Source organism: Cavia porcellus, unplaced genomic scaffold (assembly GCF_034190915.1).
Source record: "Cavia porcellus strain 051 isolate PalLab524CR breed Dunkin Hartley unplaced genomic scaffold, mCavPor4.1 scaffold_26, whole genome shotgun sequence".
In the NCBI taxonomy this organism is placed as follows: domain Eukaryota; kingdom Metazoa; phylum Chordata; class Mammalia; order Rodentia; family Caviidae; genus Cavia; species Cavia porcellus.
The window spans coordinates 40,415,937-40,431,718 of NW_026947509.1; the positions used below are offsets into that span (position 1 = coordinate 40,415,937).

Consider the following 15,782-nt stretch of genomic DNA (forward strand, 5'->3'; position numbering starts at 1 on the left):
TAAAAACAAATGACATAAAAATAATAAAAATGTGTAAACAATCTGACTCTGTCTGACCTAAAGTCACATGAAAGGACTAAGTTTGTTGTTGTTGTTTTTAATTTTTGAGACAGAGTTTCACTACATAGTTCAAGCTAGCCTTGAACTCACTATGTAAGCCAGGCTGGCCTTGAATTTGTAGCAATCCTGCTTCAGTCTCCTAAGTGCTGAGATTACAGGTGTGGGCCACAATGAGGATTGGACTGAGTTTTTGATGCAAGGCAGAAATTATGTTGCTGTTCTTTGGTGAGGACTAATTCCACCTGGCAGGATGCATCCTGAGATGCAACACTGTAGCTTAGTGAATACAAAAGAAGAAAACATCCAAAGAATGCCAGTAGGGTAGAGGTAGTGGTAGTGAATCACATATCCTGTACTGCACTATTTATTTCTCTTAAGTCATTTATAGAGAGAGCTTCAAAGCAGAAAATTTTTCATCTGCATCCTGTCTACATACAGAAAGGAACTCAGAGGACCTCTGTGCTTAATTCACAGGAATGCCATATCACTTACATCTAAGCAGTCAATAAATAGAACAATTCATGCAAACAGTATTGATAGGGCTGGTAATTTATTTATGAAAGATGTGTTCAAATGCCCCACAGCGTATTTAACTAAATTTGCTATCTAACCAGGCACTTGCTTGCTCTATCTCTCTATCTCTTTTTTTCCATCCATCCCCAGATCACCTGCACTGAGCTCTATCTCCCAGCCCATGTTTATTTTTCATTCTCAGACAGGGTCTTAGTGAGTCACTAAGTTGACCAGGCAGGGCTCAAACCTGTGATCTTTCTGCCTCAGCCTCTGAGAGACCCCCATGCCAGACTATTTTATATATATATGTATATATATAAACTTCTAGGGCTTAGGGAATAGCTCAATGACACTGAGTTTTTACTTAACATGCTCGCATCTGAATCCCAGCACTATAAAAAACAAAAGAACAAGTAATAAGCTCTTTTATGTTTTAAAACAAGAGAACCAAACACAATGCCATCACTGTAACACTAAAGTATTCACAAGTCTCCTTAAATTTTTAGAGATCAGAATGAATTTTACTTAGTTTAAGGGGCCTAGAGATGTCAATGAATTAAATAACTGTTACATCTTGTGGTACATCTCTAAGGAATTCTTAATTCGACCTAACATTGTATTATATCCAGAGTCAGTTTGTTTTGCTTCTTTATGATTTAGTGTTTTGGATGAAACATACTTTTTGACACTGACCTGGGGAAATGGTCTCATAGAAAAGTGCTTGGTTTAATGCCCAGAACCAGAAAACAACAACACAACCCAGAATATAAGGTAAAAAGCCACTATAAGCCAGTTATTTTTAATAAGGGCAGAAGGAAGTTTAAATGCTGGTGGAACGCTAGAAAAGTAGGAACCAATTTAAAATATAAAAGACCACAAACACATTTATTAAGGGATAAAATAAAATCACTATCAACAAGGCCCACTGCCAATATAAACTAGATGCATGTATGCAGCAAATGAAAATTTGGTTTCATATAAACTTTTTACATGTAGTATTCAAGTTTTAAGTAACTAATTCCCCCTCTTAAATTAATAATGCTGAATGGACAAACAAGTTTTGAAGCTGATCCCCAAAATGACTATACCAATGACAAGTCAAGCAGGTTTATTTTCAAAGGCAAGAGATCATAAACTTATCACACCACAAAAAAAAAAAAAAAAAAAAAAAAAAAAAAACAAAAAAGCTGACTTGAAGCAAAGACGGGTCAATAAAATTTACTTTTCCCCCTCTTCATACTAAATCATAGTTTAAACCATAGTTGTGTACTATACATTGCTCATTATATGTGTCAAGGATTTGCCAACAACAACTTACGTTGTTGCTAGGCACCAGTAACTACTGGGTGCCCACTCACCACTGGGACGGATGATGGCAGCATGTTCAACTGAGCACATGTCATATCCCCCAGGACTGTGCCAAGCACAGAGGCCGAGCTATGCAAGATGCAGAACACTTAAGGGACAGAAAAGCTGGGGTGGAGGCATACCCCTCTAGTCCCAACTATCCAGGAGGCAGAGGCAGGAAGATTCCAAGTTCCAGGAAAGCTTGGGCAACTCAGTGAACTGCTATTTCAAAACAAAAATAAAGAAAGAGCTGGGATATAGCTCAGTGACAGTGCTTGCCCAACACATGTGCAGCCCTGGGATTTTAGGGACAGCACTATTTTCTTTGCCTTTTCTCCCTTTTTCTTTTGTGGCACTGTAGATTGAACCCAGAGCTTTTGCACTGAGCTACACGCCCAATGTATTAAACATTTTTAAAAATTTTGACACAGGGCTATTCTCAGTCACTCAGACTAGGCTCAAAGTTGCAATCTTCCTGCTTCAGCTTTCCATAGTGCTACAAAAACATACCTGGCTAGGATTATTTTCTTAAGTATGAAGTTTACATTAACCTCCCCCCAAAAAATCTCTACTTGAACAAGCTTCTTTTGCTTTTGATCAGAGTGTGAAAAGCCTACACTTCACCTCTGATACTAAGGCAAGCCCATTTAAAGCACAGAGCTTCAAATTAACTTTTTCCTAATAAGTAAAAATAGATTTCTATTCCTAGCAGAATGAATCTGAAAGACAATAAAATACTATCTGATATTTTTTGTATGTCATGTTACAAGAAAAACACTATTTCTTTTCTACAATTAGTATAATGCTCCATTATTTTGATAGAGCTCATCAAATAAAAAAAATGTTACAGCTTTTTTCAAAACTGTGAAACTTTTGGGCCATGGCAGGTACATATTAAAACTTACATCTTCTGCTTTTGAGCCTTGATCCTGTAAAGATTTCTGTAGTTCTTCAACTTGTGACTGTACTTCCAAAAGTCTTTGATTCACAAGCCTAGAAATCAAATGTATATTAATTTTCGAAGTACAGACTTACTTATGTGTTTTTTCCTTTGGTTGTCATGTTGGTTACACAGCAAATATCATTAACAGACTAAAGCTCACGTCATAGTAATAGTACATAGTAGCAGTAGCATAGTAGGAGTTTCACATTGTAAGCTTTTTTTTTTTTTTTTTTGCGGTACCGGAGATCGAACTCATGACCTTGCGTTTGTCAGGCAGGCACTTATGCCACTGAGCTAAATCCCTGGCCCCAAGTAAGCTTACTTTTCATATTATTTTTGTATTGCTTGATTTTTTTTTCTCCAAACAGAAACCTAATTATATTAAGTTGAATCAAACACACACACACACACACACACACACACACAAAACCCAGTACCAAAAAGTGAATATAGGTAAGCAAAAAAGAACAGCATACTAGAAGGGCATATTAAGTTTACCACAACTTATGGTGCCCCAAGTATCACTGCAGTGAGGCAACTTGCCTCAGGTACATGGCTGGTTAGTCACTGGATTGGGGATCCCAGTGTCAGCTGTCATGACCGCCCAAGGCCTGTTCTGCACCAGATGATGTTACAGCCTGAAGAGGACAGGGCTCCAGCTGGCAGAATGGGCCACAGCTTCTGCTGCTATTGCTTCCTCTGAGCTCTGTGGAGCTCTTTTATAGGGTGGCCAGTGTGGAAGTCCTCACTGGGTATGACATCTCGGGCATGTGAGCTGACTGACTTCTCTCAGCCTGTTTCTCATCTAGAAAGTTTGATGTGAGCTGACTATGTCGGTGTTTCCTGAGGAGCCTGGAATTTTGAATGAGGATTTCTAATAGTCTTTTCTTAGAAGCATTTTTTGGAAACCAATATGTCATCTGAAATTCACTTTGATATGTTTATGCAAAGTATGTCTGGCACTGTGCACTAGTGTCTAGTAAAGAGGTAGAAGGTCAGGAAGAGAGCACAATGACATTAATACTTCAGGACAGTGCATGGAGATGCATAAAATAAATGAAGACAGGGTAAAGCAATCGGTGCAGAAGTTAAGACAGACTTGACCTAAAATGAGACTAAAACAATAAATACTTCTGTGATGAAGGGTAGGAAAGGGATTCAAGAGAGTTCAGTGTGTCCAAAAATGCACAGCAAAATGAGGTGTACAGTGTTCAGCAATGGCACGCCTAAAGAGTAAGTTCTGAGGGGAAGGTGGACAGTGGATGAGAAAAGCACTGGATTTGCTCCATCTGTATGTTGTGTGAAATGCCAGGTATCTGGAATTTATTCTATGATCAATAATCCTCTAAATTGGCTGAAACTGGAATAAACTGAACAAACTTGAATGATTATTACTCTGAGTGTCATAATTTCTCTGGCTCATTATGATGCATGCCTCAGTAACACAGTTTGATTCTCTAGTCTTCGGTAAAAGCAAAGAATTCTAAGAAACAGAAAACATGATGTGAAAGTATTTTAGAAAGATTATGTTGATTTTTAGAGTGGGAGATGTTATTGGGAGGAGACTCTCATAATTGTTATTACTGAATATATCTGAAATATAAGGGAACTTATAAAGAAAAGTTTTTAAGAAAAGGCAAAAGAAAATAAATCAAAAATAATACTACGGTTTTGGGTATTTACTGAGAAAGACAGAACAAACCGTTAAGAAAGTGAATATAAAGTGTCTGATTTTGTATTTGTTGAAGATGAAGTGCTTAAAAGTTTGTCAAATAATGAGATGTCTGAAAGTGAAGCAGAGGGAAATGTCTGAGTTGAACGTACACATTAGAGGATTACTTAGGGTTAAATGAAATCATGCATAAATGTACTGTCTAGGAGGAATGTGGAAGAGGTATGAAACGAGGAACAAAGACAGCTCATGGCAGACCCTTAAGGTAACAGAAATCTCACTGTGAAGAAAAATCAGAGAATTAGAGGAAACAATTGGGATGTTTTAAAAAAAGAAAGTCTTGAACTGTCCTACTGGATTGGCCACTTAAGAGATGAAAGACCATTTTATTGAGAGATGTGCTAGTGGGATGATAGTAGTAAAAGCCATACAATCTCAAATGAAGGATAAAAAGCAGAGTATCAGAAACTTGAGTAAAATTTTAACTCAATTAGTTTTAATAAATTATTTGAAAATCTACATCAGCACGAGAACACAGATTCACAAATACTTCCTTGTGACACAGTAACTTTGTTCAAGCAGTTTGTAAATATGTCAGTTTGTAAATATGTCAAGCTTGAAAACTATTAACTAACATTTTTACTACTTTGAGATTGTTTTATGAACACTGAAGGTCTACTATATAGAAGCCATTGTAAATATAAAACAGTCTAGACATCACTGGGGAATTTTAACAGTACAAAAGTCTCCCAATAGGATGGGATAAGTCAGCAAAGTAATGTAACTGCCAAAGTGCGAAGCATGTGGGCAAAGCAAATATACATAAATAGATACTACACTCTGTGAAGTAAGACGAGATCCTGCGTTGTTGTAGAAAGCTTCCTGGACAATTCTGACATGGCTTCACTTCAAAGGTTTCATTGCACTCTTTATATGTTTTCTGAACAGCTGATGAAGTTAAAGCATGCTAACTCAATGGGAAGTCTAATCATAAAAAAGTTTTGTCTACTACAAACTGCCCTCTCACATATGATACACAGATGACAAATGAATCGTATTTAAGGTTAAAAGTCTAGTGGGGCCAAAATTTAGGGTTTCTGGTACTGAGTTCAGTGTCACAATCTATTAAGAAACTAACTTACAGACAAGATAAATACTCATAAAAATCTAGGAAGAAGAAACATAGGTTAATTCACAGAAGAGAAAAAGCATCCTATGAGGTGAAATCAGAAAAAACAATCCATGTTTGCAAACGTGATAGATGATAAACTGGCAAGACATAGACTATGGAGTCAGGCAGTCTGAATACCCTCATCTGAAGAACTTTCGTAAACGTAAGTGAGAAGAGATATTTAAAACATAGCACAATGTCTGGAACAAAAAGGTGCTTAATAATAAGTATTAACTGTTACAGATCATTGGTAGTCATAATCTGAAGCTCACTTGTCATCAGTGCTGTAATTAAGAAACAAACACAACACTAAGCTGTAAGCAGCTATAAGTAACATAGGACTTTAGGTAATCAGTCATCTACACAAATGTAATAAGCAGCTCTCTTGTATTTTAGGAGGAAAAAGTCCTGATTGAAAAACCCACAAGAAACCATGCAAAGCACTAGGAAAGAAACTATGGGTGTTTTTCACTAACAAAAATATTAAAGTAAGAAGGTGTTTTTAACATGATGGGTCAGGATGAATGAAGTAGACACAAGGCCCTTTTGCTACAAGTACAGTGTGATCACCAGCTGTTCTCGCCCATCTTCCTCTACTTTCTCCATTTCTACTTCTTCTAAATAAAAAAGATGCTTATTCTCTATGTTCCTAAGAAATTAATGTAAAAATATTTTCCTGCTTATGCTTAGTGGTGCTTTCATAATATTCTAGAATTTACACAAGTTTACACCGGGTTCTTAATCTTCTTGACCAGCTTTACACTTTAAAGCTATAGAAACAAGGGTAGGATATGTAAAACCTTGTAATTTTTACTCCTACCATTGACTCCAAAGCCTCTATATTCTGGGAAATGCCAGGCAGGCAGAAAAAACACTGTTGTAAAAAGAAAAACAAAAACAAACTGTATAGAGGCAACTATGAAACTATTAATAAAAATGTCAAATTCTACAAAAAGTGTGTCACAACAGTAAGAAAAATTTCCAAAAAAAGAGCCAAAAGATTCTTATAGCAAAAGAGAAAAGTAATTTTTGTCTGAAGAAGCTAAATATTTCAAAGTACCTGACTCGTAGCAGAAGTTAAAGCATGATTAAAAAAAAAAAAAAAAAAAAAAAAGAAGTTAAAGCATGCTAACTCAACACAAAAATCAGTAGTAGTCCTGTATGGCAATAATGAACTACTGAGAAAGAAATTAGGGAAAATATTCTATCCATTATCGATTTAAAAAAAAAAAAAATTAGACTACAAAAAAAAAAAAAAAAAAAAAAAAAACCTGGAGGGAACATTGGAAAATAAAAAAATATCCCTCTTTCTGATCAGGCAGAATCAATATTGTAAAAATGGACATATTGCCAAAAGCAATCTCCAGATTCAGTGCAGTCCATATTTAAAAAAAAAAAAAACATTTTTCACAAAACAAGGAAAAAAATTATTAAAGTTTATATGGAACTGGAAGAGACACAATGGCTGAAGCAATCCTGAGTAAAAAGAGTAAAGCAGGAGGCATCACAACACTTAATTTCAAATTACACTACACAGCTATAGTAACAAAAGCGGGATGGTAGCGATACAAATACAGACATGTAGACCAACAGAATACAAGACACAGAACCCGATGAATCTGATAACATCTAAATTTTGACCAAAAACATGTTGTAGAAAAATAATTTCATTTTAAGAAAGTGTGTGGAGATAGTGGATTATTCATGTGCAAAACACTGAAACTAGATCCTTATCTTCAATCCACTACTAAAATCAAATCAAAATATGTTGAAGACTTAAGACATAAAAACAGAAGTGGTTAAACAAGTGGAAGATAACATGAGGAAACACTTGAAGCCATAGTATAGGCAAGGACTTTCTTATCAGCACAGGAAGTATCGTAAGCCAAGTAATGGAATTATATTAAATTAAAAAGCTTTCATACAGCCCAGGAAACAACCAAGAGAATGAAGAGATAACCTACAGAATGAGAAAAATTCACTGTTGGGCACTCTTCTCTTGAAGGTTTTATTCCTGACTAAAAACATACAGAGAGAATTCTAACACATTAACTCACCCTCATGACTCAATCAAAAAGCAAGCAAATGAAATGAATAAGCAAATACAAATGACCAATAAGTACATGAAAAAATATCCATAATCTTCAGCAATTAGGGAGACACTAACCAATACAGCTCTGAGAGTCTATCACATGCCACTCAGAATGACTGTATCAAGAACATAAAAACAAATGTTCTTGAGGACATGAGGAAAAAGGAACCCTTCTACATTTTAGGGGAAAGTAAACTAGTATAACCACTATAGAAATGAATATGGAGATTCCTAAAAAAAAAAAAAAAAACCCTAAAAATAGAAATTCCATTTGACCCAGCTATGCCTCTCCTTGATATATTCTTGAAAAAGTTTAAGACATCATACTATAGTGACACACATACCCACGTTTATAGAAACAATTAAAAATAGCCAGGTTGTGGAAATAGTCTAGATGCCCATCAAGAGAAGAATGAAGTGATAAAAATATTCAATGAAGTGTTACTCTGCCATAAAAAAGAAGAAATCACGTCATTTGCAGAATGGAACCTGAGATTATAATGTTAAGTATATTGTCAGACACACAAAGCTAAGTATCTCATGGTTTCTCTTATATGAGAAAGCTAAAACACAAATGAAAAAGAGTAAAATAAAGCAGACATGGTAGGAAATGAAAAGGCAGACTGATTAAGGACAGGGAAGGCGATTAAAAGCAGGCAATGATAAAGGAATTGAAAATGATCCAAAGTACATTACATCTATGCACCAATTTGTCATTATGAATATAACTGTTGTGTATTGCAAACACACACTAACAATAAAGAACAAAAAGTATCTGATTTTAACATGACACAATTCACCAAAGAGTCATAAGCAAAAATTATTTTATTGTTAAATTCAGATTCCAAGTTCTCAAAATAACTGAATTGCTTTTAAGAAAAATCATTTCTTTTAGAGTTAAGGTAAGTGACAAATTAGGGAGGAAAAGTACTTTTGTCAATTACACCACATGCTCATGGGGCTCAATCAGCAGCCTGTAAAAATACAGTGAATTGCATGAACTTGATCATGCAATATGAATTGCAATTGTTTTAAAAGGCTGAATTCATGATCTGATTTCTTAAATCTACTTTTAACTAATGACTAGAAAGTGTTAATGGTGGTATTTTAGCATTTTACTTAAAGAAAAAATCAACAGGATAACACTAGTATTAACAGGCACAATACTGCAAAAAGTCTGTGCAAAGGCAAAAATGTAGATTAAAGTACCTTTAAAAGGAAATACAACCGGAGAACATTCCAAATAATGAAATCTTTCTTTAAGGGAATCAAAGTCCGGCAAATGGGGCACTCTGTGGCTAGATGCCACCACCTGCACACACCCTACCTGTTCTCTGTCTCCAGTTCATTCTTGCGTAGATTTGCATCATCTAGGAGGCTCTGCAATAAGGCAATTTTTTCATTGTCGGAACCTTCTTGGTTAATTTTTAACATCTTATTCTCATGCTGAAGACGAATAAGTTTCTCCCTGAATAAACAAAATAAAAACATTATCTGGCATATTAAAGTCCAGTCATGCAGTTAAATTAAAAAACTAGAAATAAGAAAGTATCAACAATGAATTTTCCTCCTTTATAAACTGCTAAGATATTACATTTCAGCTATCAAATTCTTTTTTAGAATGGATAAGCTACAGACATTATCTGTAGATCATGACTTACAATGAAGGAAATGCCAGTCCTATTTTCCTCTTGATTTAAATACTGAGACTATGCATAAATATGTTTTTCTTTGATTCTTATAAGAAAACCAGATTTCTAAGATTATGTTCTCTCCTTTACCAATTATGTGTTGGCAAGATGTATTCAGTGAGAAACATCTCTAGGACATTCAGAGCCAAGCACGATGATGCACACACATAGTTCCAGAACCTGGAAGGCTAAAGCATAAATGCCCTGAATTTGAAGCTAGCCTGGGCTATACAGAGAGTTCAAGGCTGGCCTCGAGACCTTGTCACAGAAAACCAAAAACCAAAAAACAAAGTTAAAAAAAGAGAAAGAGAAAAGAGATTCAGAGTATCTATTCTTAATAAGTTAAACTGTATCCTTACAACATAATCCAGTTGTTAGAGTCAGGTTATTGAACAGTGTTGTTTCAGATTCTTTGTGTTAAGTCAAAATCCTACATGGAAGGATTTTAAAAGCAAGCAACACACAGAACTGGGCATCACATTGACTACAGAGACATAGGTATGAGTGCATAAGAACACATTTGTTAAAGATATAATTCATTCTTTTCTTTACATAGGGCCATCATTAGAGAGCTTCATGAATATAGCAATACCAGATACTAGATACTGTACTATGAAAAACCATGCTTCTCATGGGGGTTTAAAAAAAAAGCATAAATAAAAAAAGTTAGTTCTTATTTTGTAAGCACCACTTTTCCCCTTTTTGAGACAGTGTCTTGCTATATTCCAGGCTGGCTTTTAGCTAAATGTGGACCCAAGGCTATCATCTTGGAACATGGGGCAGTCCTCCTGCCTCAGCCTCTGAAGTAATAGGATTACAGTTTTGTGTGTTGTTACAGCCAGCTTAAATATTGTAACTTGTAGAAAGTGTTTTTACTTTTCCTATTGAAAAGACAAGTTTTGTCTGTGATTCAATTCAAGAAATTACATAGAACATGAGATATTCTGTAAGTGAGCAATACTGACTTACTATCTTTCCAATTACAAAGTAAATAAACTTATTTTAGAGGAAAAACGATGAATGAATAAATAATCATCCATCACTCTGTGGTGCAAAGTAACTACTGCTGAAATATAGCCTTCTAGCACTATGCATATGCATATACATATACATATATGTGTCATCATCTTTTTTCTGTGGTACTGCAGACAGGTCAGGGCCTTCACAATAATCTACATCCCCAATCCCTTTTTTAAAAAATTTATTTAAAGAAACACTAAGCAAAACAGAAAATGGGTAGAAATAATACATACTTTCAAAGAAAAAAATAAACAGAAATCACTAATTGATGATTATAGACTGTCCTCTTTTTTTGGGGGAGGGGTCTTTTTGAGACAGGGTCTCACTTTGCAGTTCAGGATGGCTTGAGCTCACTTTGTAGCCCAGGCTGGTCTCGAACTTGCAACGATCCTCCTCCTGCCTCAGCCTCCCGAGTGCTGGAATTGCAGGCATGAGCCACCACGCCTGGCTACAAACAGTTATTCAAGACACTAAAGTGCAGCATATAAAGTGGGGATTCAAACAGTGAGACTGCAACCAGTTCTGTTCAACTATCCCCAATCCTTTCTAAAATTTTGAGACACAGTCTCCCTAAGTCACCAAGATCCCCAGGTTGGACTTGAACTCGAGATCTTCTGGTCTTAGCCTCCGAAGTGCTGGGATTAAGGACACTGCAACCACACCTGGCTGCAAGGGACTATAAAAACAATGGGCTCACATATTCATGCTGCACTGGTATCTGCTATTTACACTTAAAGTTCCTTAAAGTTCTGTGATTTTTCACGTTGTTAACTGCACTTGAAGGCTGGCTCCCTAGGGCAGCAGTGTTCCTAGTATAGAAGCAACTGGTTCTGGATGCTCTGCTAGTGCCAGTGGCTGCCTGTTTATCCATTTACAGCCTGCTGGATGGCTGTAGGAGGTGGCACTGGCTGGAAGAAGCAGGTCAGAGCAGTGTATGCTAAAGGACGCCTTGTCCCTGGCTCCTGCCTCTTTCTTTTTTGCTTCCCAGGGAGATACTGGGGGGCAAGCAGCCCTTCTCCACCATGTGCTCTCAGCCATGATGCTCTGCTTTGTCCCAGGCCAAACACATGAGGCCATGTGATCATGGAATATCTCAGAACCATGCACAAAATAAACTTTTCTGCCTATAAACTGTTTATCTCAAGTATTTTGTCACATTAAATATTAGCAGGCTAAACTAACACACTCAATTGTAGAAGTACAATTCTGAGTTTTGTCAGGTCAATAATCAGCTTTTAAAATGTATCTCTGTGTCAACCTTTGGCTATTTCCTTAGCATTTATCCTCCAAAGTGATTTTTTTTTTTTTGGTTAAAAGGTAATTTTGAGGCCACAGATGCACTCTACTAATTTGCTTAAAAGAAAAGCTGTATTATTTTAATCTTTACCCTTAGTTTGAGGATTTCAATTTTGCAACACACTTTTTTTTTAAAGACAGGGTCTCGCTATGCAGTCCAGGATAGTCTTGAACCAACTATGGAGCCCAGGTTAATCTCAAACTCAGGGCGATCCTGTTGCTTCAGTGTCCTGAGTGCTGGGATTATAGGTGTGCACCACTATATCAGAGGCATGCCTGCAATCCCAGGTGTGTTTTCTCAACAATCATAACATTAATAAGTAACTAACATGGACCCCTGTTCATCACTGTTTGTCATTTGTTTTTTTAACAGCTTTTCTGGAGGATATTTTAATTCCTATCTAGTCATACATGGAAAAGCCATACTTGTTGACTCTTAGGAAGAACTTGTTCTTAGTTCAGAAAGCTAACTATATCCCAAATAGCTTCCTTAAAAATTGCTGGGCTGGGGATTTAGCTCAGTGACATAAGCGCCTGCCTTGCAAGCAGGTAGTCGTGAGTTTGACCCCTGGTACCGATGAAAAGGAAAAAAGACAAAAAAAAAAATTGCTGTTTTTTTTTTTTTTTTAAGGGTGGGGGAGACACAAGCATTTATTTATAAGTATTTGTAAATAATGAATGTTCATTCAAATAATTTTATTGCTTCAATTATAAACTAGCATGTCAGATGTCAGAAAAGTAAAAGGTATACAAGATGCGTTCAGATGCAATATTGCTATTATACACCTTTTGGTAATACTTCTTAAACGCCATCAAGTAGTTATCTTCAGTTTGAGTATTCAAATGCTTATTTTTACTATTATAGTCTGTAACTCTTATACAATCCTTGGATTTAATACTTCCACAGATAATGTGAAGAATTAAAGTCAATGTTCATTTGTTAAAGAGGTCAGTATGTCCAGAAACGGTAAAAGCAATAGGATTCATCACCCTGTTTTGGGATACTTGGTATTCTCCCCAACCTCATTATGCATTCATGTACCAAAATAAATGGAATGCAAAAAATGTTGCTAAATAAAAAAGCTAAGGTAATACTGAGAGAATAATCATAAGAGATGAGAAGGACCTCCTATTTACAGCATCAGTGTATCTTTCTCAGATCATTCCAAATAGCAGATAAAAATCTTAGTAGTGGATTATTCTGCAGGCTCATAGCTAAGCATAATCTTTGTCTTTGGGCTGTTATCAACTTCTACATGTTTGCTGGAGCTAGCCTAGCACAGAGGGTATTAAGTTTGCTTTGCACTTATGAAGTAAGAAAATAAGTTCTCTGCTAGACCAGCTCAAGAAAGCTGGTAACATGTGGAAATTCAATCCTATGCCTTGATGACAGTGTCAGTACTAGAAAGGAACCAGTGCTCTTCACACTGCAGAGGACGGTTCTAGCTCAGGAGACCTCGCAGTGAGGCTCTTTACCTGATTTCAGGTGTAACAATTTCTGCTGCCAGGCTGTCTGAAGATTCTTGACTGCCCAGAGGCATGAACCCTACAAACATACAGACATAAAAAGCAAGATTAACAGAGAGCACAGCTTGCTTCTTTAATAAAGTGATACAGTTCCTGTAGGTAACAGCTAAAATAAAATTAAATTAAAAATTCACAATTTTCTCATAAAAAAGACTATTTTATATTATTGTCAACATTTATGTATAGCATTAAGCATATTTATAATGTTGCATAACCATTGCCACCACTTATTTCCAAAACTTTTTCATGACCTAATAAGAAAGTACAACTATCAGACCATCACTATCCGCATTCTTTTTTTTTTTTTTTTTTTTTGTCGGTACCAGGCATCAAACTCACGACCATGCATTTTGCAAGGCAGGCGCTTATGCCGCTGAGCTAAACCTATAGCCCCCAGACCATCACTATCCATCTCATTTCCCTTGTACCCTGCAAACCTCCACTTTGGTTTCAATGATTTGCCCTCCTAGATACCTTGCGTAAGAGGAATACTATCATTTGTCTTGTGTCTTGCGTACTTAACATGTTTTAAGGATTCACCCATGTTACACAGCGTTTATCAGAAGTTTATTCCTTTTTATGGCAGAATTAATATTGTACTATGAGTATATGCAACATTTTGTTTATCAACTCATCTGTCAATGGACATTTGGCATTTTTAAAACTCTTTTGGCTATTATAATGCTCTAATGGATATTTTTTTTTTATACCAGGATCACACTGCAGACCTCGCACTTGTTACGCAGGCACTGTGCTGCTCTTCTGTATCACTAGCTCAAAAGAACATCACACACAAGGACTTGGTTGAGTTTCTACCTTGAATTCTTTTATATAACATTTAGGAATGGAATTACTAGAGTGTAATGGCATATCTGTTTAACTGTTACGAGCCACCAAACTGGTTTCTACAGAGCTGCCCCATTTCACACACTTACCAACAGCATGCAAGTGTCTTTTGATTTCTTCACATCCACAACACTCTTAATTTTCCCTTTCTTTTTTTTGAGAAGGTATCAGCCACCATAATTAGTACTAACCAGTATTTTATTGTAGCCTGATTTACATTTTCCTTATGGTAGTAATGTTGCTTTTTCCTGTGCATATTGGCCATGAAATTCTGAAAAACCTCTGTTGAAGTTCTTTGTGCATGGCTGAAATGGGTTTTGTTGTTGAAGTATAGAAACTCTACACATTTTGGATTTATTCCTATATCAAAGAATTATATGTTATTTGCAAAAACTGTCTCTCACTTTTGTGGACTACCTTCATTCCACTTGACAGTGTCCTTCAATGTACAAAAGTCTGATAGGATTTCCTCTGTTGCCTATGTTTTTGGTATCAGTTTAGAGAATCACTACCAAATTCACAACATCCTTAGGATTTTTCTCTAAAAATTTAATAGTTTTTGCTCTCCTATTTGGGTCCTTGCCTCACTTTGAACTAATTTTTATATGTGATGAAAGGGTCCAGCTTTACTTTTTCTATGTGGATATGCAAAATGTATACTTTCTGTCTTTTTATTTCATTTCGTCTCTTTGCTGGTTGCTCTGGTTAGAAATCCCAGTAGAAGATCGATAAAAGTCATCTATTGCTGATCTTGGAGGGAAGCCGTCTTTTGCCATTCATTATGATGTTAGCTATCAGTTTCTTGCCTATGTTTATCACACTGAGGAACTTTTCATCTCTTCCTTGAGTTTTCAAGTTTATGAGAAAGTGTTAGGATTTTGGTAAATGCCTTTTCTGCATCAATTGAGTAGTTCATGTGTGTTTTTGTCCTTCACTCTATTAATGCAATATATTACTTTGACCTTTACAATTATCCTTATGCAAGTATCACAATATTTCTTTTAAAGTAGTTTTATAGTAAATTTTGAAACCAGTATGTGTAAGTTGTCCATTCTGATTCGTTTCCATTTTCATGTAAGTTTTAGGATCAGCTTTTCACTTTCCATAAAATAATCTGCTAGAGCTTTTAATCAGGATTTCACCGAATCTTTCACTATCCAAATACTATGGAAAGTTGCTCTATTTCAGATTGCATTTTAACCGATCTCAGCAATGTTTTACAATCTCCAGTGTATGAATCTTGCATTTGTCTGCTAATAAATTTATTCTTAAGCATTTTACTTCTTTTCTTTTGTGGCGCTGAGGACTGAGTTAATAGCCTCACTCACTTTAGACAAGTGCTTTGAGCCCTACCTCCAGCCACCAGTATTCTTTTATACTGTTGTAATTTAAACAGTGTTCACTATTAATATACAGAAACAAATCTCCAGCTCCACAAGACACACACACACACAGCTAGGTCTTCTGACACCAATGTTGAACAGCAGTGGCAAGGTGAACATCCTTGCCTTATACGATCTGAGGGGAAAAGTACTCGGTTTTCATCAAATGTAAGATTAGCTATAGGCTTTGAACAAACACTTCTGAATAGAGATTAAGGAAGT

General features: G+C 36.0%; 1 protein-coding gene across 2 annotated transcripts in view; it reads right to left on the reverse strand.

Annotated features, from left to right (window-relative positions):
• Positions 1 to 15,782, reverse strand: part of Hook3 (hook microtubule tethering protein 3) — a 116,852-nt gene that overhangs the window by 34,019 nt on the left and 67,051 nt on the right. Inside the window, exons 14-16 of one of the 2 annotated variants that reach the window (XM_003474624.5) lie at positions 13,282 to 13,351; positions 9,126 to 9,266; positions 2,826 to 2,913 (exon numbers count right to left, since the gene is read on the reverse strand). In XM_003474624.5, the coding sequence (XP_003474672.1) occupies positions 2,826 to 2,913; positions 9,126 to 9,266; positions 13,282 to 13,351 (299 nt within the window). The remainder of the gene's footprint in view (positions 1 to 2,825; positions 2,914 to 9,125; positions 9,267 to 13,281; positions 13,352 to 15,782) is intronic. The other variant, XM_013157500.3, reaches the window with a different exon arrangement.